Here is a 25,986-nt window from a genome sequence, read left to right as displayed (position 1 = left end):
CCAAAATGGCGTAAGCCAGTCCTTAATATACATAGGTACGGTGTATAGGACTGGCAAGCAAGTATATGGCTAAATTGCCCGGGGGTGTCCCTCCCATTGTGGCCTGTACACCATCCGCTATAATCAACTTTTGAAAAGCACCCTAAACAAGGATTTAACCCTTGGCTAAAACGACACCCTAAACAAGGATTTCATTCCTAACATCAAATTTCATACCCTAAATTTCATTTCTGCGTATTTAGCAATTGCAATTGTGCTACCTTTTTTCAAATTTTTCATGTTTTTGACACCCTAAACGCGACACGCTGCAGATCGTGCCTACCCACCTGAAAAGCTACCCTTTTTACGCTGCTTTCATTATCGGGGATGGTGTACAGGCCACAATGGGAGTGACTTCGGCTAAATTGACAGCGAATTCACATGTCGGGATAACTCCATGGAAGACACTGCCGGAATTTGTTATATATGTCTAATATATATGGCCAGCTGGAAATCACGTCAATGTAAATGTCTTCCATAGGGTTCCAGCTGGAATTAGAACATTTTTTGTTTCCAGCCAGAATTCAAGTAAATGTCTTTCATCTAGGTTAATCGAGATGGTGATCATAATTAGTGAAGATTCTGCTGGAATTGGAGCATTTGTGACCACTTTCCAGCCGGAATATTAAGAAATGTGAATGTCTTCCATAGGCACATCATGGCCTTTCACAATCCCCACTCTGTTATTTTAGCAGACGTAATTTCACCTAATCTCAATGTCTTCCATACCCTCCAGCCGGAATCTTTGCTAAAAGTGACTGCTGGAATTCTAGACACATCTCAATTCCAGCTGGAATTGTATTTTTTTAAACGCTTCCATAGGGGGGTGCGGAATACATCTGGAATAGCCCAATTCAGAGATGGCAGATATGAGACACATTGTGTATATACACATGTTCACTAATTATCTTAACAGGGGGATGGTCCATACAATTACCCCCCCCCCCACCATGTTGATCGATGCCTGTTTGTGGGTTTCTAACCAAATTTAGCTTAATATTTGGCCATTTATTTTTAGTCCCCAAAGCCCATATTTTTTTTCACGCTACAGCATATACACGCGAATTTATTCACTTCCGCACAATATTTCATGCAGTTTAGCTTCACTATATTGTATTGTTTTCACACTTACAGATTAGGCCACTAACAGTCAATTTTGAGTTTCCCGTCACATAATTTCTGAAAACAAGTTAGGTAACTTTTTCATTATTCATTATTTTTCTGCCTTTCATTATATTAGCAGTATTCTTCCACTGCATGGTTCCACCATGTGAGAGCTAGTACACAAAATATAGACCAAAATCAGTGTGTTGTCTTCATAGTACCAAAATATGGTATGGTACCAAAATTTACTCAGAACAGCGATTTTGCGTATTTGCAAAATATGCATTTCGAGCAAATCAAATTGATCAGAGGGTGGGTGCGAATCTTCTTGCCGCAGGGTGGTCCATACAATCACCCCCCCCCCCTAATGTTGACACCTGTATGTGGGTTTCTGACCAAATTAACCTCATATTGGGCCATTTTAGCCCCAAATGTGCCAATATTTGCGCACTTCACGCACATATATTCCGCTTGTGCACCATTTTTTGGCAAAATTATTCACGTACATTTGTATCAAAAACTTATTTGGTCGCCAAAAGGCGCTAGATTCACTCTACTTCAATGATTTTTTTCATTCCCATCCCCCATATCAAAACGAATCTACATTGTATCAGTTGTGCAAATACGTCATGCTAAGGACAAAACAGCAATTTTACCATGCATACAATAAACAAAGTTGCGCAAATACGTCACACAAATATGTTACGTCACTACGTGAAACTGCAAATTCTTCCAAATATGCAGATACAATATAATACTGGGCTATAGATGATCGGCAAATATGTCGTTATGTGATACAGACATTTTTGTAAATACGATATAATTAAATACAATGTACCTTACTACTCACTTGAAGATGGATGTTTATAGCCTAAATGAGATTCAAAAGTATATTTAAAAGAGTCTGCAAGGTTGACAGCAAAATTATATGTTTTGATTTTGATTTTTCCACAAAAAATAAAGGGCCCTTACCAAACATTCTGGTTAATTTAGCCTGAATCTAAACAGAAATTATTCTAAGACCAATAAATTAACCAGAATATCAATTTCTGGTTAACAAATTAACCAGAATATCAATTCTGGTTATTTAATAAACAGAAATCATAACCTGAATCCAATTTCAGGCTAAAATCTTAACTTGAAAAGTTTTCTGGCTAAGATATTTAGCCAGATTTTGTATTCTGGTTAAAAGATTAACCAGAATCAAAAATATGGCTAAATATTAGCCAGATTTGGGATTCTGGCTTATTATTTTTCAGGCTAATTATGGTCACATGATATTAGGTCAGAGGTCACCAACTGTAAGGAAGCAGGCTACTGATAAGGCTCAGAAACTGCCACAACTTTTTGAAAAATTAACAGTTTAAAGGGTATTTTAGGGTCTTTTAACATTGTGTAGTTGATGGGAAACATACCAGCTATGTCTGTGGAAGGAAGATCAGATGTTCGTAAGTTTCAAAGCCTGAAGTTTGTCATTCTTTTTCCCCAGGAAACATTGCCTAGAAAGGTTGTTGAATTCAGCAGACATGCATGCATTTATGCATGTATCATTTATTTATAATAATTATGTGGGTATACTGCAGGTTGATGCTGGCTGACCCAGGTGAAATGTGTTACTGATGTTGTTGGGGTATTAATTATGCTGATGTCTTGGGGAGGTTGTCCTTTGAAGCGGGGAGGGTTATTTAGCGAGTTCAAATATGGCGAGTTGTCATTGGGAGAGTTCAAATAAGGTTGTTACATCATAGTGGTACGCTTTGTATTGGTTTTAAAGTTGGGATGATTTGGTGGGCAATGTTGATATATTGGGGATGTTTCTACTTTGAAGTGGGGGGGAGAGTCATTGGAGAGTTTAAATGTGGTGAGTTTTCACCCAAATTTGAAGTGTTGTATTTGGTAAACTTGGGGTGTGGTGCAATGTGGTATGTCATGTTGATGTCTTGGGGATGTTTGTGGGGGAAGGGTCATTTGGAGAGTTCAAATATGGTGAGTTGTCACCTTCTGCATATTGGGAGAGTTGTGTAATACCGTTAGGATGTGCTTTGTAAACATAAACTCTCTAAATTACCCTCCTCACTTCAAAATAGAAACTTCCCATTACATTGACATAACACACCACATCCCAACTATACAAACAAAACTTTTCCAATATGCTCAAGGTGACAAATTGCCACTTTGGAACTCTCCAAATGACGACTCACCATAGTTGAACTCTGCAATTGACAACTCGCAATATCAAAACTCTCCAAATGACAACTCACCATATGTGAACTCTCCAAATAACCCTTCCCCACTTCATAACACCCCAAGAACATCAGTAACACTTTTCACCTGGGTTAAAGACTGAAAACAAAACTGACAAGGTTGTGACCAACATTTGAGAAAGGAGAGCATTAATTTGTAAAGAGGGTCAAGTGCACAGTATGAATATCAAACTTCTTTCAGGTTTAGAGTTCAATCCTATAAAAGGTGTATTCCAGTGGCGAAGCATGGGTCATCCGATGGGGGGGGGGGCACCAACCATGATTGGGGGCACCGGGTCTGATTGGGGGGGGGGGCCCAAGCTGTTTTTGGCAATTTTCCTATCGGATTTTCTCAATTTTGCAATCGATTGGGGGCACATGCCCCCATGCCCCTATGACGCTATGCCACTGGTGCATTCTGATCATGGCAATTGTGGGAATTTCAATCTACACATGTATGAGGCTGAATGTGAGACCCGCACTCCGTGCATCCGCGGGTATTCATGCTCGTCGAAAATTTCGCGAAATAGGGGGTGTTTTCAGATGAAGAAATGCGATTCGCGAAACACACAAAAAAGGGGTGTTTTTTCAAACCATGTGTTCGCGAAATTGAAAAAAAAAAGGATATTTTCATGGAGCAGCCTACGTGTTTCTGTCAGAAAAGGATATGTTAGAAATATCGTTTGCGTTTTAGCGAAAATAGGGGTATTGTCGAAGGCAAATAATTCGCGAAATGAGATGCAAAAGGGGTGTTTTTAAAGTTCACCAACAAGCATGGATACCCGCGGATGCACGGAGTGCGGGGACCGGGAGTTGAGAAGAGTGAAGTCTGGTTAATATTTCTGGCTAATATTCTGTTTAATAATTCTAGCTAAAATTCTGGCTAATTTGTTCTGGCTAAAATTTCATGCCTTATAAAATTTCTGGCTAATCTCATTTAAATATTTCAGACCGTTTTCAGGTTAGAATCAGGCCTGATTTCATTTCTGGTTAATATTTCTGGCTAATAATTCTGTTTAATAATTCTAGCTAAAATTCTGGCTAATTTTGTCTGTATAAATCTTTCTGGCTAAAATTTCAGCCCTAACATTTCTGGCTAATCTCATTTAAATATTTCGGCCCTTTTTCAGGTTAGAATCAGGCCTGATTTCATTTCTGGTTAATATTTCTGGCTAATAATTCTGTTTAATAATTCTAGCTAAAATTCTGGCTTATTATTTCTGGTTAAATTTTTCTGGCTAAAATTTCAGGCCTGACATTACATTTCTGGCTTATCTCATTTAAATATTTCGCCCCTTTTTCAGGTTAGAATCAGGCCTGAATTTAGTCATTATTTCAGGCCTGATTTCTAGCTGAATTCAGGTTTAATTCAGGCCTGACATCTTTTTTTTGCATTTGTTTTTATCGGTATTTTTTGGAAAATCACATGAATTCAAGTGAGGGTCAGAAAATGAAGTGAGGGCGGGCGACGGGAAATTCAAAATCGACTTTGATTGGCCTTATTATAATGGAATCACCATAATAAATAATAATAATAATAATAATAATAATGCATTTATAATGCGCCATCTATCTAGACAACCTATTCCGAGGCGCAAACATTGAACAATTAAAATTAACACACAATTATAAAAACAGTCACATATAGAAGTCAATTGTCATAAGCAATCTTAAACAGATGAGTTTTTAAAGTCTTTTGAAAATATCAAGTGAATCGAAATACGCAGAGATTTAAAGGAAGCAAGTTCCAAAGTGCAGGTGCACAAGCATAGAAGGCCCGGTCGCCAAATGATGAAGAAGTCCGTGGAACTGAAAGAAGATGTTTATCCGATGATCTAAGGTTACGTGATGGAATATAAAAATTGATAAGTTCACTGATATAAGAAGGTGCCATGTCATGGAGCGCTTTCCAGGTGAGAAGAAGGAGTTTGAAATGAATGCGATACCGAATTGGTAACCAATGCAGACGTTGTAAGACGGGTGAAATATGGTCAAATTTCCTAGTCCTTGTGAGCATGCGTGCAGCAGCATTTTGAGCCAGTTGAAGTTTATTGAGTTGTCGTTCAGTGATTCCATATAATAAAGCATTTCCATTGTCAAGACGTGATGTGACTAAAGCGTGGACAAGTGTTGCAGCAGTATCATAATCGAGCACTTTGCTAATTTCATTAATGTTTCTAATCTGAAAATAAGTTGATTTGCACACATTTTTGATGTGATCGTCCATTGAGAGAATGTTGTCAAATATAATTCCTAGATTGCGAGTATTAGTAGAAGCTTGAATGTTGGCAGAATCAATTTGAAGAAAGTTGGAGCGAAGTTTTGATTGATTATATTTGGAGGTGATAATAAGAAGTTCAGTTTTGTCATCATTTAATTTCAATTTATTTACAGTCATCCATGATTTAATGTCCTTGATACATAATTCAATTTGCGAACGTGAAGAAAATTCATCTGATGCACTATCTAAATCAAAAGATAAATAAAGCTGATGTGTATCGTTGGCGTACATGTGAACTTGTAATCCATGCTTGCGGGCGATGTTAGCTATTGGAGACGAGTAAATGGTGAAAAATTGAGGTCCTAATACAGATCCTTGGGGGACACCGAAAAGGAGTGGAATGAATGATGACAAACAACCATTGATGTTGACAGCCTGCAATCTGTCGGTCAAATAAGAATGGGTCCATTCAAGTGCACTACCTCTAATACCAAAAGAGGAGAGACGCGACAGAAGGACACCATGGTCTATGGTGTCGAAGGCAGCAGATAGATCAAGTAATACCATAAATACACCACGTTTTTTATCCAAATTACATAATATGTCATTTTGAACACGAAGTAATGCTGTTTCAGTTCCATGATGTTTTCTATACGCTGATTGGAAGCGCTCATATAGGTTGTTCGCACTAAGATGATCAGCTATACGAGATGAAACAACTTTTTCAATTATTTTTGAGATGAAAGCCAAGTTTGATACCGGTCGGTAATTTTTCAAGATTTCAGAGTCAAGCGATGGCTTTTTAAGAAGAGGTGTGACGAGGGCAGTTTTGAAACAAGATGGAAAAACTGCTGATTCCAATGACAGATTAACAATGCGTGTAATAAGCGGAGCAAGCAGCTGAAGATGATTCTTTAAAAGCCAAGTAGGAATAGGGTCAGAGTCACATGATTTTGGTGGTGAAGCACTGATGATTTTACAAATTTCCTCTTCCGACGCGGGCGGAAAGCATCTAAATAAGATTTTAAATCATGTTCAATGTCCGAAGTAGTGGATGTGTTTTGCTTGTCAATAGCAGTAAGTTCAGAGTCCAAATCATCACGTATTTTAGTAATTTTTGAAGTGAAGAAACTATTAAATTTTTGTGCCAGTTGTTCCTTAGAGTTGTGAGAAGGAAGTTTTGCTTTTCCTTTTTGGTGCAGCAGACTTTCAACAATCTTAAAAAGTTCCTTCTGGTCAGAACAATTTGTTATAAACATGTTGGCGTTGAGTTATAAAAAGCTGACGATCCACTTCCAATTTGGTTTTCCTCCACTTACGTTCAAGTCTTTTCCTCAATTCCTTCGCTTCATCAATCTCAGGGGAGTACCAGGGATGGGAAGGGCGAATTGTAATGGTACGGGATTTCAAAGGTACATGCATCCAAAATGTTACAGAGAGATGAGTTATATTTATGTACAATTTCATTTAGATCTGCTGATGAATCAGTGCTTGTGAAAGATTTCCCAATATCCAAAGCAAATTGTTCATGGTCAAGTTCTTTATATTTTCGATAAGAAATGTGCTGTTTCAAAAGTGGAGGTTTCTTGAGGTTCAGCTTACAAAGAATCGAGACATGATCAGTCATAAAACAGTCGACATTAACAGAATTAATTAAATTATCAGAGGCGCGCCAATTACTAAATCCAAAATATGTCCTTTGATATGAGTCGGAGAATTAACATATTGATCAAAGTTACAAATATCCAATAGTTCTTTCAGCCGTGCAGTGTCATTATCATTTGGGTCTTCAAAATAAAAGTTAAAGTCACCAACAATTAAGAGATTAGTTTTTGAGGTAGATCTAAAATGCATTCACAAAAATTTCTATGAGATATGTCAGCTGAACGCCCCCCCCCTTGAAAAATATAAACAACTTTGCTATTTTAGAGAGAAAGGATGCTGAATTCGTGTTGGACTAAAAAATGGGCAATGTTTGAGTTGAGAGGTTCCCCGTCCCAACTTTTAACCCCACCCAATTCCAAACTAACTGTAAAAAATTTAATATCCTGCAATTTGAGAATTGTGGGTTACGTACTTTATATGGGTTTTATAGGGTGCAAACATGGACTTTTAGCACTTCCGCATTACAAAATGGCATTTTTAGGGACTCGGGTTTTTTTAACAGGGTAGGTATAGTCATAGTGTTTTTGATGGCAAAATCTGGTAGTAGCAAAAATGGCAATTTAAATATGGGTAAAAGTTACCCATCAGAGTAGTGATTTGTTGCTTCATACCAATATTCCTGTTTTGAAGGGATGAGCCTATAGGAATAACGACCAAACAAAGAAATTCTTGTTTATGCCGTAATATTGTAGTCTTTCAACCCTTTCACAACTTTAGCTGTATAACTTACAAAAATTCCCACTAGAAAGTGGTTCTTTTAATTTTAGAAAATACATTAATAATCGCTTGGACTTTTCGTACTGATCGTACTATAAGTGACCACCAGCCTATAATGTTCTAATCACACTATAGACTGGGATTACATGTGACGTCATTGCCAGGCAATTGGTCTCTATATTGTTCCTTAACCTTGTCCGGAAATATGCCCACGTAGTCAGGGACCGTGCTTTTAAAACGCCCGCCAGATCACAATAAGGCCATTGAACTGCGTAGTAGCCATAATGTACTCACTGGAGTATAACGGTAGCACGCTCCTTACCGACTCATTATTAATGTGTGGAAAGGGGTCAGGGACGCTCATTCTGATCATTCTAATCCTTTCTTTTGAGGTCAATAGATAAAAGAAAGGCCTTGAACACAGGTGCAGAGTTGTAGATAATATTTAATCATCAAAGCTGATGGCATAAGAAATTTTGAGGAGGCAGCGCTTATTATTTCTTGTAAACACAATCTAATGTGGTACTCACTACATGTAGTAGGCCGGGCGGGTCTGCAAATTAGTGCATGAAGCTAGTAAAGATATAGCTTCATGTTCAGTTTAATCAATTAAAATACTATGGCTGGATATCAAAAAAATCGCGAGGCATTATTTCTTGTTATGGACGACAAGTATTAATTTTTATATTATTATGACAAAATCCAGTCCCTTCTCAATTGAATACATTGTAGGCTCCGAGATTAGACTTTCCTTTCCAAAAATAAATTATATGGCCTAGAGGACATGATATAGGCCTAATCTAAACCCATATTCGGTATCCAGAAACCTTCACAGTCCGAGCAGCAGCGCTTGCACTCGCATCGCATTAAACTAGACAAAGTTCGCTAAACTGAGGCCTGCTTCAATTGCCAACCTTTATCGTGCGTGCGTATGTACACCAGCGCTATCGAACTCCAGCGAGTGATGCGCTGCGCCTAATAAAATTCAGATAGACCGCTTTTCCTCTTTCCCACCATGCACTATTCCAGGGGTATGAGTGTCGCAAATGCATCATCTCCCGGGAGTACAGAGTTATGTTCATTGCATTCTGGAAAACGGACAGTTCGGCTGGTCCCTTCATCACAAAAAAGGAATCCTCGATCATCACGATAATGGCGCGCGATCACGAACACCCGGCAAGCGGCATAGCATTTCAACCAATGACAAGCCTTGATTGTGTCCGTTTGTCTGCAATGCGCGTGCGCCACGCCGCTCATTGCAACCGGCAGGATAGTATGAAACCAGCTTTATACTGACGTGACCCCGGATGTGACGTCACTGACACATCAGGGTGAAATGGTATAAACGCAAACCAGCCAAAGTTTGAATAGCCATTAGAACAACCGTGAATATAGTGTGATACTGAATGCAGCGCCATATTTGGAATATATTCGCATACACGGTGTGGGCAAATAGTTGGTCAAATGTAGGCTAAGTAGGCCTAAATCATGAAAATCGCTTAATCTGAATAATACCAACCAGTAACGGACACTGATGAGACAGCACTACGCTTGAAGTTTGAGGTAGTAAAACTTTTCCTTGTTATAAAAAACAAGGAAAAGGCAGTCATTTTATCACATCGCGATATTTTAAAAAAGTACATTTTGAGAGGGCCTACGCTGGTTCTTTTGATTCTAGTGTAAAATCTGTTCATCACATGCAGTCCGATAATGGTTTCATCAAAGTCTTGAGAACTCTTTTGGATGGTATGTTGGTTAACAAAAACGATACTGTTAAAAATAGCGGTATTTATGCAAGCGACGTATCTATTGTGTAAAATGCATTGAAAATTGTCGGCTAAAGAGGGCATAAATTAAAATCGCAAAGAGTAATAGCAACAATAACTATCTACATTCCAAGCGGAAACGCTTTTCAAAAACATACCACCTTTTTCGGCAATCGCTGAAACCGAAATATGAAATTCCAGGCCATCTGTAAAAAGTGCGTGAGCAGAAATGACCATGAACTTGGGTCACCGGAACAAGTGTTTATATTGGTGTCAGGCCTATCATAGTGGTACAACAATTAGCCCCCAATAACGGCTTTCATTTGAACCGTTATTTGTTAAACTGCGATTTTTACTTTTTGAGAAATCAATGAATGTATCAAAAAACTTTTCGAAAGTCGATTTAAAATGGCCTAACCCGTTAATTACAAAAGTATGAGGAAATAAAAACACAACTTTTTGTGTTGCCGTTTTTGGTGCATTCAATTATGACCAAAAGTGCTCACCTGCAAAGCTCTGATTCATTCAGTTGGTATGAAATATGACCTTAATGTTGTTACAAAAAAAATGCAAGTTATTTACTTTTTTTTGATTTTCCCAAAATTATTGTTTTTTTACACCAAATCTTTGTTATGGTCAGTACAAAAAAATACCCTTAGAATAATTATAGAAAAATATATAGCAGTGGCATTTTGAAAATGTTTTGATAAGATGAAAATGTCCGAGCTTAAGATTTTAGTTGTGTTATCTGGTAAGTCTTATATAAACAGTCAGCTCATGTATCATATATGGCAGTCAACCACATCAATCAATAATCAATACCCCCCTGGTAATACAATACAATATAATACAATAAATAAAACCATGTCTGCAGAATTAATAGACCTATTGATTGATTTGATTGGACTGAGGTGGGGGTGAGTAAAGCATATAGATCGAGGCCCTGCATCAGTTTATCGATTGGCTCCAAACAAAGGATTTGAACCAGTGTCCTTTACCATAGTTATGGCGGAGTGCAGTCCATTCAATCAAATGTTATCATCAACTTATTTGATCGTAGTGCAGGGTTGTGTGTGTGAGACTAACTGTCACAGTAGATTGCAATCATGCTTTTGTTGAATGCATTTGAGTAGTCCGTCATATTTAAATGAAACTTACACATGTTAGTTTATATATACTAAGGAACATAGGGAATAAAAAATATTACATTCCATTCACAAATATTTCAGGGATCGGTCAGTTTAAACATATATTGTCATCAAATTTTGACTAAGTTAAGTCAAATAAGACGTAGAATACATTATAAGTAGCCCCAAACATTTTAAAACATAGCAATTTGGATAGTTAAAAGTTGAAAATCTTTTTGAAAATCATTCACCATCTTTTATATTTGCTATGACACTAAGGGCACCGTCAAGCAAACATCATACGGATGTGGGATGCAAATTTATCAATGTTATCTGCAGTAGATAGCAAAATAATGCAACGACATCTACCAACCTATGCCCATTGCTTTGCCAAACTTCTCCCTCCAAACCAGTAATTCCCGACCCCACGAAAGTATACCTCAAAGAATTCAAGTAAAGGCAAAGAAAAAGAAATCATTAAAGACCCCCCCCCCCAATAAAAAAGATGAAAGAAACAAAGAAAGGAAATCAAAACAAAAATGCAAAGAAAATACTAAAAAGAAATTAAAGAAGATAAAACGAACAATCAAACTAAAAAAAAAACCATGAATTAAAAAAGAAGGAAGAATAAAAAAGTAATAAAAAGTGCACATGTCACTTGCTGGTCAATAAGTTTCAAGTCCAAGACCAATTGCACATTAAAAGACACACATGCGCAATGTATAAGACACATAAATCAATTTTAACTGACATATTCAATGATTGGTATGCAAGCTCAGGGTTATTTCATGATTGTCATTATATTTGAATGGAATAAAAGAAAATATAAACGATTCAAAAATGCTGTTTTCCGATTAAAGAACCACCGATCATTATGAGCATGATAGATAACATGGATAATGACCTTTATTTTTAGGCCTATATGCAATCTGACATGGGCAAACTTTATTAAAAACGTGATTTACGTTGTCTCTTCAGTGGGTATAATTATGTACACTGAAAGTGTGAAACCCTATTCATGGTAAAGGTAAATCATTGCTCATCTCCCCATTGAAAACACACAGTATGCACGATTGACCACAAAACATAAAGAATAATATGATTTACTTTTCTATTATATGGTAAATCGATGGATATGCGTGCTTGTCTATGAGTGTAAATCATTACGTTTTACCATTTGACCATCCTTACCATGGTGTATTTAAAATGTTTAATGAACACAATTTCACACATTAGGCTGTTTTTTAAATGTTGGTCAAGTAATGTTTTTTTTATTATAAACTAATTTTAAAGCAATACATGTGCGTATCCGGTGCGTTTCTCCTTCCTATCACTCTCTCCTCTCCCTCGCTTCTCGATGCCCCCACCCTCCCCATTTATCATACCGTGGTACTCTGTGACATTTAAATAAATAACATTGAATTTACGAGTAATGTTTATTTTTTATTTCTAGCTGAAAATAAAATTTTAATTCCTCCTCTTAATTTATTATACAATATGAACATATGAGCAATTAACATAGCACATAAACCATTAAGGCCTAATATTTGTGTGTACAAAACGCTATATTAAATCTATGGTAACTGACCGCTATCCAAATATTCATCGATTTCCTCCATATTTTGTGAGATGATAGCAAATTATGTCTCTGACATGTGTTCCAAATTGCATTAAGATCGATGGCGTAACTGCAGAGTTATTGTCCAAAAACTAAAATCAGATGATTTTGCTAAGCAATTTTGTAGACAATCCCGGAAAAAATGTGTTCAAACACCCACTGTAATTCCCATGTTCTTCTTAGCATAGTGCGCACGCTATATGAGTCACTGGAAAATAAGAATTATAATAGTGTTGTCTCAACGTTCATCTTAAGCATGCCCCTCCCTTTCCCCACCAAACAATGTTGGGAGAAGATATGGTGAAGATGAGCATATTGGGCATGCCAACATTGTACGGGGGTAGAAGGGGGACCATTTCCAATATGGCCTTAAAAGTGTTCGAACAAATATTTCTGAGATTGTGGTCTTCACAAGATGGCAGAAAAATTTTAGCGAAATCTGGAGCAAATTTGATCATCCGTTTCGATGTGACACGTAACTCATTTTGTTGTGAATATTCATAAATGGCCAGGATATCCCATGATGACAATTGCATTGTGGGTTTAAATAGTTCCATAGGAAACTGAATCAAGCTGAATAAAACGTCAGCTAAAATTAGGAAACAAAATACTAGATCATTCTTATGACATCATCAAGATTCCTGGATGGTGATTGGCTGAAAACATGTTGAGTTGAATCGTATGTAAGTTCCTTTTAGCGGTGCTGATTTTCTCTATCGCTGAAAAAGGAGATCATCACCATGGCACATACTTGTAGCTGGGACATCCGAGTGCCTGCCACGTAGTGCAAGTCTGGAATATATCTTACAACATGAGAAAACATGAAAGGCTGCAGGGTACTTGGGCAAAGTCAAATTGAGACTATCAAAAATGAGACCATGTGCATACTTGTAGCTTATGTTGTTCTCAATTTAATTATTCATTATCGAAGTGGTTATGTAATTCTCTTGATTACCGGATCATGGTATATTTATGCCGTCAAATGCCACATACTTTGTGCATATGTAGTGGTTGTTTTGACTGTGGTTCATTACTCAAGCTCTTGATCCCGTTGACATAGTAACATTATAACTTTGCTGACGAATTGCAACATTTCCACAATCTTTTACATAATTTACTGATATGTCCCCTTTTCAATTTGAGCTGATGTTATCGACCAGGGTCAACATGTGGTTCATTCCCCTTGATCATGTCACATATGGTTGGCACAATATTTTTGTATCAGCTAAGTCTGTAAAAAAACTACCACATTATACATTACAAAAACAAGACTTCATATTTGATAGTATCCCTTTAAATCCTCATTTCAGAACATGACTTCCAGAAGACCTCAAAATTTGTTCAACCTGAAGCCTCACACTTGTATATATTGCAGCAGGTATTTCCATGAAACTTGTCTATATCTGAGTCACCTGATCCAACACAAGAAGCGGATTAGACCATATTGGTATGAATCAGACACCAAAGAGAAGCTTTATGAATGCCAACAGTCTAATAAAGACTTCACATGGAAACATAATTGGATGGACCATGAATGTACTCCGACTGTTAGAAAAAGACACTTGAGACGTTCACTGATTAACAGCAAACCTCATGTATGTAAAGTATGCAACAAGGGCTTTATGCGAGCACATCATTTGAAACAGCACAAATCAATTCATAGCAACGAAAAGCCTTATGTATGCAAAGTATGTAACAAGGGCTTTAAGCTGGCACATCATTTGAAACAGCATGAACCAATTCATATCACAGAGAAACCTCATGTATGCAAAGTATGCAACAAGGGCTTTACACTGGCATATTTATTGAAACGGCACACAACCATCCATAGCAATGAAAAGCCTCATGTATGTAAAGTATGCAACAAGGGCTTTACACAGGCATATGATCTGAAACAGCACATAGCAATCCATAGCAATGAGAAGCCTCCTGTATGTAAAGTATGCAACAAGGGCTTTACATACGCAAGTAAATTGAAACGGCACATAGCAATCCATAGCAATGAGAAGTCTCATGTTTGTAAAGTATGCAACAAGGGCTTTACAGTGCCATATGATTTGAAACGACACATAGCAACCCACAGCAAGGAAAAGCCTCATATATGTAAAGTATGCAACAAGGGCTTTACACGCCTGTATGATTTGAAACGACACACATCGGCAATCCATAGCAATGAGAAGCCTCATATATGTAAAGTATGCAACAAGGGCTTTACACTGCCATATTTATTGAAACGGCACACAGCAATTCATAGCAATGAGAAGTCTCATGTATGTAAAATATGCAACAAGGGCTTTACACTGGCAGGTAACTTGATACAGCACCAGCAAATTCATAGCAATGAGAAGCCTCATGTATGTTAAGTATGCAACAAGGGCTTTACACTGGCAGGTAACTTGAAACGGCACATAGCAATTCACAGCAAAGAGAATTAGGCTCATATGTAAAGTATGTAACAAGGGCTTTACACAGGCATATTTATTGAAACAGCACACAGCAATCCATAGCAATGAGAAGCCCCATGTATGTAAAATATGCAACAAGGGCTTTACACATGCGTATGATTTGAAACAACACACATCAGCAATCCATAGCAAAGAAAAGCCTTATATGTAAAGTATGCAACAAGGGCTTTACATATGCAAGTGAATTGAAACGGCACACAGCAATCCATAGCAATGAGAAGTATGCAACAAGGGCTTCACACAGGTATTTAACTTGAAACAGCACCAATTCATAGCAATGAGAAGCCTTAAAAATGTGAACTTTGTGGTGAAGGCTTCAAGTGCTTTAAGACCATAAAAGTACATCGCTTGAAATGGCACAAGACAATTCATAGCAAATAATGATAAGCCCTACAAATGTGAACTTCAAAATAAAGCAATACAGTACACTAGTACACTAAAATCATTTGCAGAATCACAGTATTTTATGAGAACATTTTGCAACCTCACTGGGACACAGCATCCACAGCAGGTAAATTATTATATTTTCCCTGCCGCGAATCACATGGATTTGTAATAATACCACCAAGTGCCACTTTACAAAATAAGTTGAATTTAGGCCTATATACTCAGTCGGTGAGCGACAGGCGATTGGTTTTTCAACAATAAGGTTGCTCACTTTTCGGAATGCAAGTAAAGGAGTCCTATCTCATTGGCTAAATACACGCTATCGCTTAGTGATCATGTATTTTCAATTCCATTAAATAACACAAGAGTCAACATTCCATTGTTGCAGACAATTAATTGAATATACATGCAGTGTTTCACTATGCTCCATTATACTATAGAATTGGCAGCCTGGGATTTAAGGTAGTATGAACGGCTATGGTGTCATGCTCAGAATTGCTTGAAAATAATACAGAACAGAGGATGATTTAAGCACTTCCCAGCAAGTCTTGCGGTTAGCACAGCTGTGTGGTAAACATGACACCACTGCCCGCCCACCATGCCCACTGCATACACACGTGCATGGTTAAATTTGAATTTGGACAGATATATTTACAATAAATACACCTTCAAATAGTTGGTCGATTTCACATTTTATGTTATCTACAGAGGGTGTGAATTATCATTCATGCATACATCACTTTAGATCTGAAATCGACCAAATAATGACGACACACGCATGGCAATTCTAAAACAACATCTTTTGCACAGAGTTCAATGGGATTTGGAAAGTAAAGTGGCAGTTGAAACTCTAGTGATAACACTTTTACAGTGCATGATGGGGCTTCCTTAAATCATCCTCTGAATACAGAATATGTAAATGGCCGGTGATAAAAACTCACCTGACAATTTTTCGAAAGAGCGTTTTTGACTCAAGTAATTTTTTGTGATTGGAAAACTCCATAGACTTTGCACATGGAGTTTCTTTGGCATGTTGCCAAGTTCATGAAATCAGAAATTAATGAGCTAATTTGCATAAATGATAATTAAATATGCAAATTAGGGGGCGGCTTCAATATATGATACAATAGAACATATTAGAAACACTTTGACCAAGTTTCAGGGCAAAAGTATGCAAAATAAAAATACCATGAACATTTATGCATTGGTTAAGGTTACACGAAGAAACGATAAAAAACGATAAAAGACGATAAAGTTGTTCTCTAAAACCGCGTTTTCTCAGCAATCAAATATCGCAGTGAGTCAAATGTTGGTGCATGGATGTATCTTTACATTATTTTTGTGTGTTTATAAAAAAAATTAGAATCCGCTTTGAAAATCCTTCGCTTAAATCATTTTTTTACGCACCATGTTCACAAGATCAAAAACACGCTCCATGCAGTTTTTTTCAAATGTTCGCTCCGTATAAAACCACGCCGAGTGATTGTTTTCTCCTTTTTTTATTGTACTACAAATCGATTAAAGAAATAATGTTGCCATGGGGAAGAACCAAATACAGCACCGATCAAATTTAAAAAGCCCGCTTTGGGGGAACATTTTCGCGAATCTTGTCTGAGAAAAAACTGTTTTGTGAAATTATCGATATATTGATAATGGGGCGTTAATTTAGACATCTGAATACCTACATTATTTCTCAACATTCTGCCAATTGCTATCCCATTTGATTTTCACTCCAAATTGAAGCTAGTATTGCAAAAAACGAGGTTTTTCCTCCATCAGTTCGTTCAAAATTTCAGCGCCGACATGCGTGTTTATTCTAAGAGCCATTGTGCGGACGCGATTGTAATCAAGTAATTACATCAAATTATAGTTACATATCCGCTTCGAGAATAAGATATTGTGTAAGCTGATGTATGGGCCAGTGGATAGAGCGTTGGACTGGGAATCTGTTATGAACAATTTTTGTGGGTTCGAGTCCCCATGCATGTGGCTGAATTTTCTTTCCTTTTTTCTCTCTTTCCTCATTTTTACTTCCTTTCTTTCCTCTTTTCTTTCTCCTTTTCTTTTTTCATTTCTTTCTTTCTTTCTTCCTTTCTTTTTCTTTCTTACTTTCTTTTTCGTTCTTTTTCTTTCTCTCTCTTTCTCTTTTTCACTATTTCTTTATTCTTTCTTGCTCCTTTCTTTTTAGTTTTATTTGATTGATTCGCTGACTGCAGTGAATCGTGATTGATTGTTTTCCACTTTATCATATAATTCAGAAATTTTGTAGGCCTGCTAAGTCTGTCTTTTTGAATATTCTTTCTAAATTCGATTTGCAAATAATTGCTTTTTGATATTGTTGTTGATGTTATTGTTGTACCCTATTACATTGTAATCAGGGGAATAGCAGCATTGATTTATTTCATCAAAGATATCAAGGCTATAAATTCAAAATCAACACATTTTCCAGGGCGTAGCTTGACGAAGTGCCCCAATCAATTTTAAAATTTATAAAATCCTTATGAAAATTGCCGAAAATGGCTTGTACCCTCCCCGCATCCGACCCGCATGTCGCCTCATAAATCCCCGCCCGCCTCGACTCACGAGCTCCGGGCACGAAGCTAAGCCAAGTTTCATGTCTTGACCGTGGATCAATATTCTATTGTAGGCCTACGTCCCAGTACGCTTGTTCATTTTCTGCATGGCTGTTTCTGTTATGAACTTACGCCTCTGAAATCAAGCGCATGAAAAACTCTCGCTAACCTTAACTGCATTGATTATTGACAAAAACAATAAGATAAAAAGAAAATATAATTTGATGTATTATGGAAACCATATGTCCGATTTGCTTCAAACAAAAGGCATATTTATCAGTGCACTTTGCCCTATTCAATTAATCTGCTTTTTAAAAACATGCTCAAAGCATTTCCTAATTTCTAGAAAATGACTCCATTACCACCTTAACCCCAATACATCTAGGTTTATTCATTGAATGACTTTGAAAATTTGGATACAAATACTCATACTCTGCAACTTGAGGTCAAATTTTAATTGTTTAATTGAGGTTATTGAACTATGGCATTGGGATGAGGCCATTGTGGTCCATAGTGATGGAAAGCTTGTGTGTAAAGCATTTATCAGCACGCATAGCATTTAGTGATACAAACAAAGTGAGACACCATCACTTGGGGGCCGGTAGGTCCAATATTAATGGCCATACATTGTATTGCTTCTTGGAGTGGATTCTTATATATTTATTGCACACTATTTTTCAAAGCCATGTGAATGGTGCAATATGTACAATTTACTCTGCAAAAACAGAAACATAAAACTTCTAACAATATTCCCTTTTTAATCCTAATTTCAGAAAATGACTTCCAGAAGACCTCAAAACATGTTCAACCTGAAGCCTTACACTTGTATATATTGCAGCAGGTATTTCCATGACACTTATCTATATCTGAGTCACCTGATCCAACACAAGAAGCGGATTAGACCATATTGGTATGAATCAGACACAAAAGAGAAGCTATATGAATGTCAATACTGTAATAAAGACTTCACAAGAAAACAAAATTGGATGGACCATGTATGTACTGTGACTATTAAAACATTCTTTTTTACACACCTGAATAGACGTTCACCGATTCTCAGCAAAGAGACGCCTCATATATATAAAGTATCCAATAAGGGCTTTACACTGACACAGCAACTGAAACAACATGAAGCAATATGCGAAAAGAAACCATATGTATATATGTAAGGTATGCAACAAGGGCTTTACACTGGCACATCACTTGGAAGAGCACAAAGCAGTTCATAGCGAGAAGCCTTTTGTATGTAAAGTATGCAACAAGGGCTTTACAGTGGCAAATGACTTAATACAGCACACAGCAATCCATAGCAATGAGATGCCTTATGTATGTGAAGTATGCAACACAGGCTTTACACTGGCATGTGACTTGCAACTGCACATAGCAATCCATAGCAAAGAGAAGCCTCATGTATGTAAAGTATGCAACAAGGGCTTTAACCGGCCATATTTATTGAAACGACACATAGCAAACCATAGCAAAGAGAAGCCTCATGTATGTAAAGTAAGCAACAAGGGCTTTAACCGCCATATTTATTGAAACGACACATAGCAAACCATAGCAAAGAGAAGCCTCATGTATGTAAAGTATGCAACAAGGGCTTTAACCGGCCATATTTATTGAAACGACACATAGCAAACCATAGCAAAGAGAAGCCTCATGTATGTAAACTATGCAACAAGGGCTTTACATACGCAAGTAAATTGAAACAGCACATAGCAATCCATAGCAATGAGAAGTCTCATGTTTGTAAAGTATGCAACAAGGGCTTTACACGTGTGTATGATTTGAAACGACACACATCGGCAATCCATAGCAATGAGAAGCCTCATATATGTAAAGTATGCAACAAGGGCTTTACACTGCCATATTTATTGAAACGACACACAGCAATTCATAGCAATGAGAAGTCTCATGTATGTAAAATATGCAACAAGGGCTTTACACTGGCAGGTACATAGCAATTCACAGCAAAGAGAAGGCTCATATGTAAAGTATGTAACAAGGGCTTTACACAGGCATATTTATTGAAACGGCACACAGCAATCCATAGCAATGAGAAGCCCCATGTATGTAAAATATGCAACAAGGGCTTTACACATGCGTATGATTTGAAACAACACACATCAGCAATCCATAGCAAAGAAAAGCCTTATATGTAAAGTATGCAACAATTAAGGGCTTTACATATGCAAGTGAATTGAAACGGCACACAGCAATCCATAGCAATGAGAAGTATGCAACAAGGGCTTCACACAGGTATTTAACTTGAAACAGCACCAATTCATAGCAATGAGAAGCCTTACAAATGTGAATTTTGTGGTGAAGGCTTCAAGTACCTTAAGACCATAAAAGTACATCGCTTGAAATGGCACAAGACAATTCATAGCTAATAGTGATTAGCCCTACAAATGTGAACTTCAAAATAAAGCAATACAGTACACCAGTATACACTAAAATCATTTGCAGACTCATAGTAGTTTATGAGAACATTTTGCAACCTCACTGGGACACAGCGTCCACAGCAGGTAAATTATTATATTTTCCCTGCAGGGAATCACATGGATTTGTAAAAATACCACCAAGTGCCACTTTACAAAATAAGTTGAATTTAGGCCTATATACTCAGTCGGTGAGCGACAGGCGATTGGTTTTTCAACAATAAGGTGCAAGAAAAGGAGTCCTATCTCATTGGCTAAAAACACGCTATCGCTTAGTGATCATGTATTTTCAATTCCATTGATAACACAAGAGTCAACATTCCATTGTTGCAGACAATTGAATATACATGTAGATGTAGTGTTTCACTACGCTCTGTTATACTATAGAATTGGCAGCCTGTGATTTAAGGTAGTATGAACGGCTATGGTGTCATGCTCATTATTGCTTGAAAATAATACAGGATATGTAGATGGGTGATAAAAACTCACCTGACAATTTTTTTTTTTTTTTTTTTTTGAAAAGAGCGTTTTTGACTCAAGTAATTTTTTGTGATTGGAAAACTCCATAGATTTTGCACATGGAGTGTCTTTGGCATGTTGCCAAGTTCATCAAATCAGAAATTAATGAGCTAATTTGCATAAATGCTAATTAATTATGCAAATATGCAACTTAGGGGGCGGCTTCAATATATAATACAATAGAACATATTAGAAACACTTTGACCAAGTTTCAGGGCAAAAGAATGCAAAATAAAAGTACCATGAACATTTATGCATTGGTTTTTAGCAAAATATTGGCAAAAATTACATACATGTATTAATGAGCCTTTTTTGCTCATTAACTGTATTGATTATTGATAAAACCAATAAGATACAAAGAAAATATAATTTGATGTATTATGGAAACCATATGTCCGATTTGCTTCAAACAAAAGGCATACCAGATTGTTTGTAATAAACGCCTGGGCGTTGCATTTTTCCAAAAGGGGGCGTTTATTGGAAGTGAATTGTCAGTGAAAAAAGCTTAAAAATCGTGTTCAATTTCCCGATGGTGCTCCTATTAAAAGGAGGGATTTACACTATACATGATGGCGGCGCCCACGGAATATGATATTTTCGTGGGGAATACAACAAAATTACACCTGCAAGTGCATGGAATTAGTGAAATTCTACCATAATTAGGCAATGAAATGGATGAAAGTTGAGTCATAATAGGTTTTGTCCATTCAATTTAGCGATCGTGACTGACATGACTGCATGCAAGTTTTAAGCTTACCTACACGATATGTCATGGAAATGTTCGCATTTTTGTCAATTTTTCACAGAAACATTGGAGGGGGGCGTTTATTAGAGGGGGAGCATTTATTACAAACAATACGGTATTTATCAGTGCACTTTACCCTATTCAATTAATCTGCTTAAAACATGCTCAAAGCATTTCCTAATTTCTAGAAAATGACTCCATTACCACGTTAACCCCAATACATCTAGGTTTATTCATTGAATGACTTTGAAAATTTGGGTACAAATACTCTGCAACTTGAGGTCAAATTTTAATTGTTTAATTGAGGTTATTGAACTATACCATTGGGATGAGGCCATTGTGGTCCATTGTGATGGAAAGCTTGTGTGTAAAGCATTTATCAACACACATACACATGGAGCATTTAGTGATACAAACAAAGTGAGACACCATCACCTTTTTTTTTGGGGGGGGGCGGTAAGTTCAGTATAAATGGCCATACATTGTATTGCTTCTTGGAGCAGATTGTTATATATTTATTGCACACTATTTTTCAATGCCATGTGAATGGTGCAATATGTACAATTTACTCTGCAAAAACAGAAACACAAAACTTCAATAACTAACAATATTCCCTTTTTAATCCTAATTTCAGAAAATGACTTCAAGAAGACCTCAAAACTTGTTCAACCTGAAGCCTCACACTTGTATATATTGCAGCAGGTATTTCCATGACACTTATCTATATCTGAGTCACCTGATACAACACAAGAAGCGGATTAGACCATATTGGTATGAATCAGACACAAAAGAGAAGCTATATGAATGTCAATACTGTAATAAAGACTTCACAAGAAAACAAAATTGATGGACCATGTATGTACTGTGACTATTAAAACATTCTTTTTTACACACCTGAATAGACGTTCACCGATTCTCAGCAAAGAGACGCCTCATCTATATAAAGTATGCAATAAGGGCTTTACACTGACACAGCAACTGAAACAACCTGAAGCAATATGCGAAGAGAAACCATATGTATGTAAGGTATGCAACAAGGGCTTTACACTGGCACATCACTTGGAAGAGCACAAAGCAGTTCATAGCCAGAAGCCTTTTGTATGTAAAGTATGCAACAAGGGCTTTACAGTGGCAAATGACTTAATACAGCACACAGCAATCCATAGTATGCCTTATGTATGTGAAGTATGCAACACAGGCTTTACACTGGCATGTGACTTGCAACTGCACATAGCAATCCATAGCAAAGAGAAGCCTCATGTATGTGAAGTATGCAACAAGGGCTTTACACCGCCATATTATTTGAAACGACACATAGCAATCCATAGCAAGGAGAAGCCTCATGTATGTAAAGTATGCGACAAGGGCTTTACACTGGCATGTGATTTGAAACAGCACATAGCAATTCATAGCAAAGAGAAGCCTCATGTATGTAAAGTATGCAACAAGGGCTTTACACTGGCATGTGATTTGAAACGACACATAGCAATCCATAGCAAAGAGAAGCCTCATGTATGTAAAGTATGTAACAAGGACTTTACACTGCCATATTATTTGAAACGACACATAGCACTCCATAGCAATGAGAAGCCTCATATTTGTAAAGTATGCAACAAGGGCTTTACACTGCCATATGATTTGAAACGACACATAGCAATCCATAGCAATGAGAAGCCTCATGTTTGTAAAGTATGCAACAAGGGCTTTACACAAGCAAGTAACTTGAAACAGCACCAACAAATTCATAGCAATGAGAAGCCTCATGTATGTAAAGTATGCAACAAGGGCTTTACACTGCCATATTATTTGAAACAACACATAGAATCCATAGCATAAAGAGAAGCCTCATGTACAGTCAAACTTAAGGTAAATTTTCACGGGAAAATTTTCTGGACACATGACACCCATGGGTGTAGATTATTAGCATTATGGAATGTGACCCCGAGCACAGTGGGTGGTCTTCCAATGTATTTGAATAGGACAAATTCCTCCTTTGATGCAAAATACCTTACTTATCACAAGTTAATAATATTACGGTAAGAGTTTCTGTAGATAAATATATTTTTCCGTAGGTAGATATTTTTGAAATTATGTTTTGATGATATTGTGGAGAAATTACGATATTACATAATATTCAATAAATTTGCAATGCACAAAATTCTATCAAAATTGCGGGCAAGAATACTATTCCAATTCAAAATGGCTGAGACTTGAATAGCGAGGTCAACGCCGGGGTCATCAGGCTCGAGGTTACACTCACATTGATATGCATTGGTCACGTGTGCAGAAAATGTTCCTGTGAAAATTTACCTATTAATGTTGACTGATGTATATAAAGTATGTAAGGGCTTTAAACGGGCATATAATTTGAAACGACACATAACAATCCATAGCAATGAGAAGCCTCATGTATGTAAAGTATGCAACAAGGGCTTTACACTGGCAGAGAACTTGAAAGAGAACCAACAAATTCATAGCTACCAGAAGCCTATTTACAATTACTATGAACTTTGCTGAAAAGACTTCAAGTACAGTAGTAACACAAAGCAATTCATAGCAAATAGTGAGAAGCCCTACAAATGTGAACTTGGCAATAGAAGCTTCAAGACTCTTGTCGGTCAACCCATGATGTTCCCAAAAATGAGGCTCCAGTGAATTCTTCGTTGAAAGACTTAGTTCACAATTAACATGTTGATGTCTATACATAACACAGTGCAGAGGGCATTCAAATTTAAAGGTGCTGCAATAATGTTGAAAAAGGCTTTGATTTGTTTTACAATGGAACCAAACAAGAACATCATTCTTTGTTGTTGTTTTTTGCCCCATTGTCACTGATTCCTAGTGAGATGCTAAGACAACTTCCCTCAATAAAATGTTGATGAAAGAATTTTCATTTGTACTGTGTTGGTGTTATAAGCTGATACTCCATATTTTCATATATGTGACAGTAGATAGCATTTGACATTGCTATCTTCAGTAGATAGCATTTGCAGTTGTTATCTTCAGTAGATAGTATACAAATATACACTGCCATGAGAGGTTCTTGTTAAAACTATGGGCCCAAAGATCAATAGTACTATTGATCTCAATGAGGACCATAGTTTTAACCAGAACCTCGAATAAAGGCAGTATTATATTTGTTTTACATACTTCATAAATATATTCTTTGTTCACTGATTAGTTAAAAGAAAATTATTTGACGTTTGGACTCTCATAGCACGACCAATTTAAGCACAACCTTTTTGCCCTTCAAAAAAATCTAATAGGCTAAAATCTGGCTAACCAATTACAGCAGTGCGAAATCATGCTATGGCACTTTCGCATGCATGAACTGTTCCGTCGCATCGAATGTGTGTACGCGGAAGGCATGGTCAAAAGTACTATTTACGGCTCATCCGGGACATTGAAAATACTATTTACGGCTTAGAGATACTATTTACGGACAGGAGTACTGCAGGTAGAACTATTTTTGGTCATGTGATCCACTTTTAACCAATCAATGAACAAGAATATATGAATGAAGTATATAACATTTGATATTACTATCATCAATATGACATTGCTATCTTCAGTAGATAGTATTTGACATTGCTATCTTCATTAGATAGCATTTGCAATTGTTATCTTTATCTTCAGTAGATAGCATTTGCAATTGTTATCTTCAGTAGATAGCATTTGCAATTGCTATCTTCAGTAGATAGTATTTGACATTGCTATCTTCAGTAGATAGCATTTGCAATTGTTATCTTCAGTAGATAGCATTTGCAATTGTTATCTTCAGTAGATAGCATTTGCAATTGTTATCTTCAGTAGATAGCATTTACAATTGTTATCTTCAGTAAATAGCATTTGTCATTGCTAACTTCAATAGATATCATTTGTCCTTCCTATCTTCAGAAGATACTGTAAACGTTTGCCTGATGGCGCTATGGACTCCTGTGACATAACTGGAATTTTAGACACAAACTAAACGTGCCATCAGCAAACCACCAGCAAATAAGGACACATACCCAAGCCCGGGTGTCATTGCTATCTTCAGTAGATAGTATTTGATATTGCTATCTTAAGTAGATAGCATTCGATATTGCTATCATCAATAGATGGCATTTGACATTGCTATCTTCAGTAGATAACATCTGACATTGCTATCTTCAGTAGATAGCATTTGCAATTGTTATCTTCAGTAGATTGCAATTGGTATCGTCAGTAGATAGCATTACCAATTGCTATCTTCAGTAGATAGCATTTGCAATTGTTATCTTCAGTAGATAGCATTTGCAATTGTTATCTTCAGTAGATAACATTTGACATTGCTGTCTTCAATAGATATCATTTGTCATTCCTATCTTCAGTAGA

At 36.9% G+C, this 25,986-nt stretch overlaps 2 protein-coding genes across 4 annotated transcripts in view; one reads left to right on the top strand and one right to left on the bottom strand.

Moving 5' to 3' along the window:
- LOC140139863 (uncharacterized) overlaps positions 1-24,508 on the top strand; it is a 28,328-nt gene extending 3,820 nt beyond the window's left edge. Inside the window, exons 2-3 of one of the 3 annotated variants that reach the window (XM_072161622.1) lie at positions 18,699-20,453; positions 22,265-24,508. In XM_072161622.1, coding sequence (XP_072017723.1) covers positions 22,477-23,466 — 990 coding nt within the window. In that variant the 5' untranslated portion in view covers positions 18,699-20,453; positions 22,265-22,476 and the 3' untranslated portion in view covers positions 23,467-24,508. Of the gene's footprint in view, positions 1-13,810; positions 16,559-18,698; positions 20,454-22,264 lie in introns of those variants that run through there. The other 2 variants (XM_072161623.1, XM_072161621.1) reach the window with 2 other exon arrangements.
- Positions 1-25,986, bottom strand: part of LOC140138970 (laminin subunit beta-2-like) — a 555,517-nt gene that overhangs the window by 403,982 nt on the left and 125,549 nt on the right. The window lies entirely within an intron of this gene.

Source organism: Amphiura filiformis, chromosome 18 (genome assembly GCF_039555335.1).
Source record: "Amphiura filiformis chromosome 18, Afil_fr2py, whole genome shotgun sequence".
NCBI lineage: Eukaryota > Metazoa > Echinodermata > Ophiuroidea > Amphilepidida > Amphiuridae > Amphiura > Amphiura filiformis.
The sequence above is the reverse complement of the archived record's forward strand: the minus strand, read 5'-3'. Positions and strand labels throughout refer to the sequence as shown.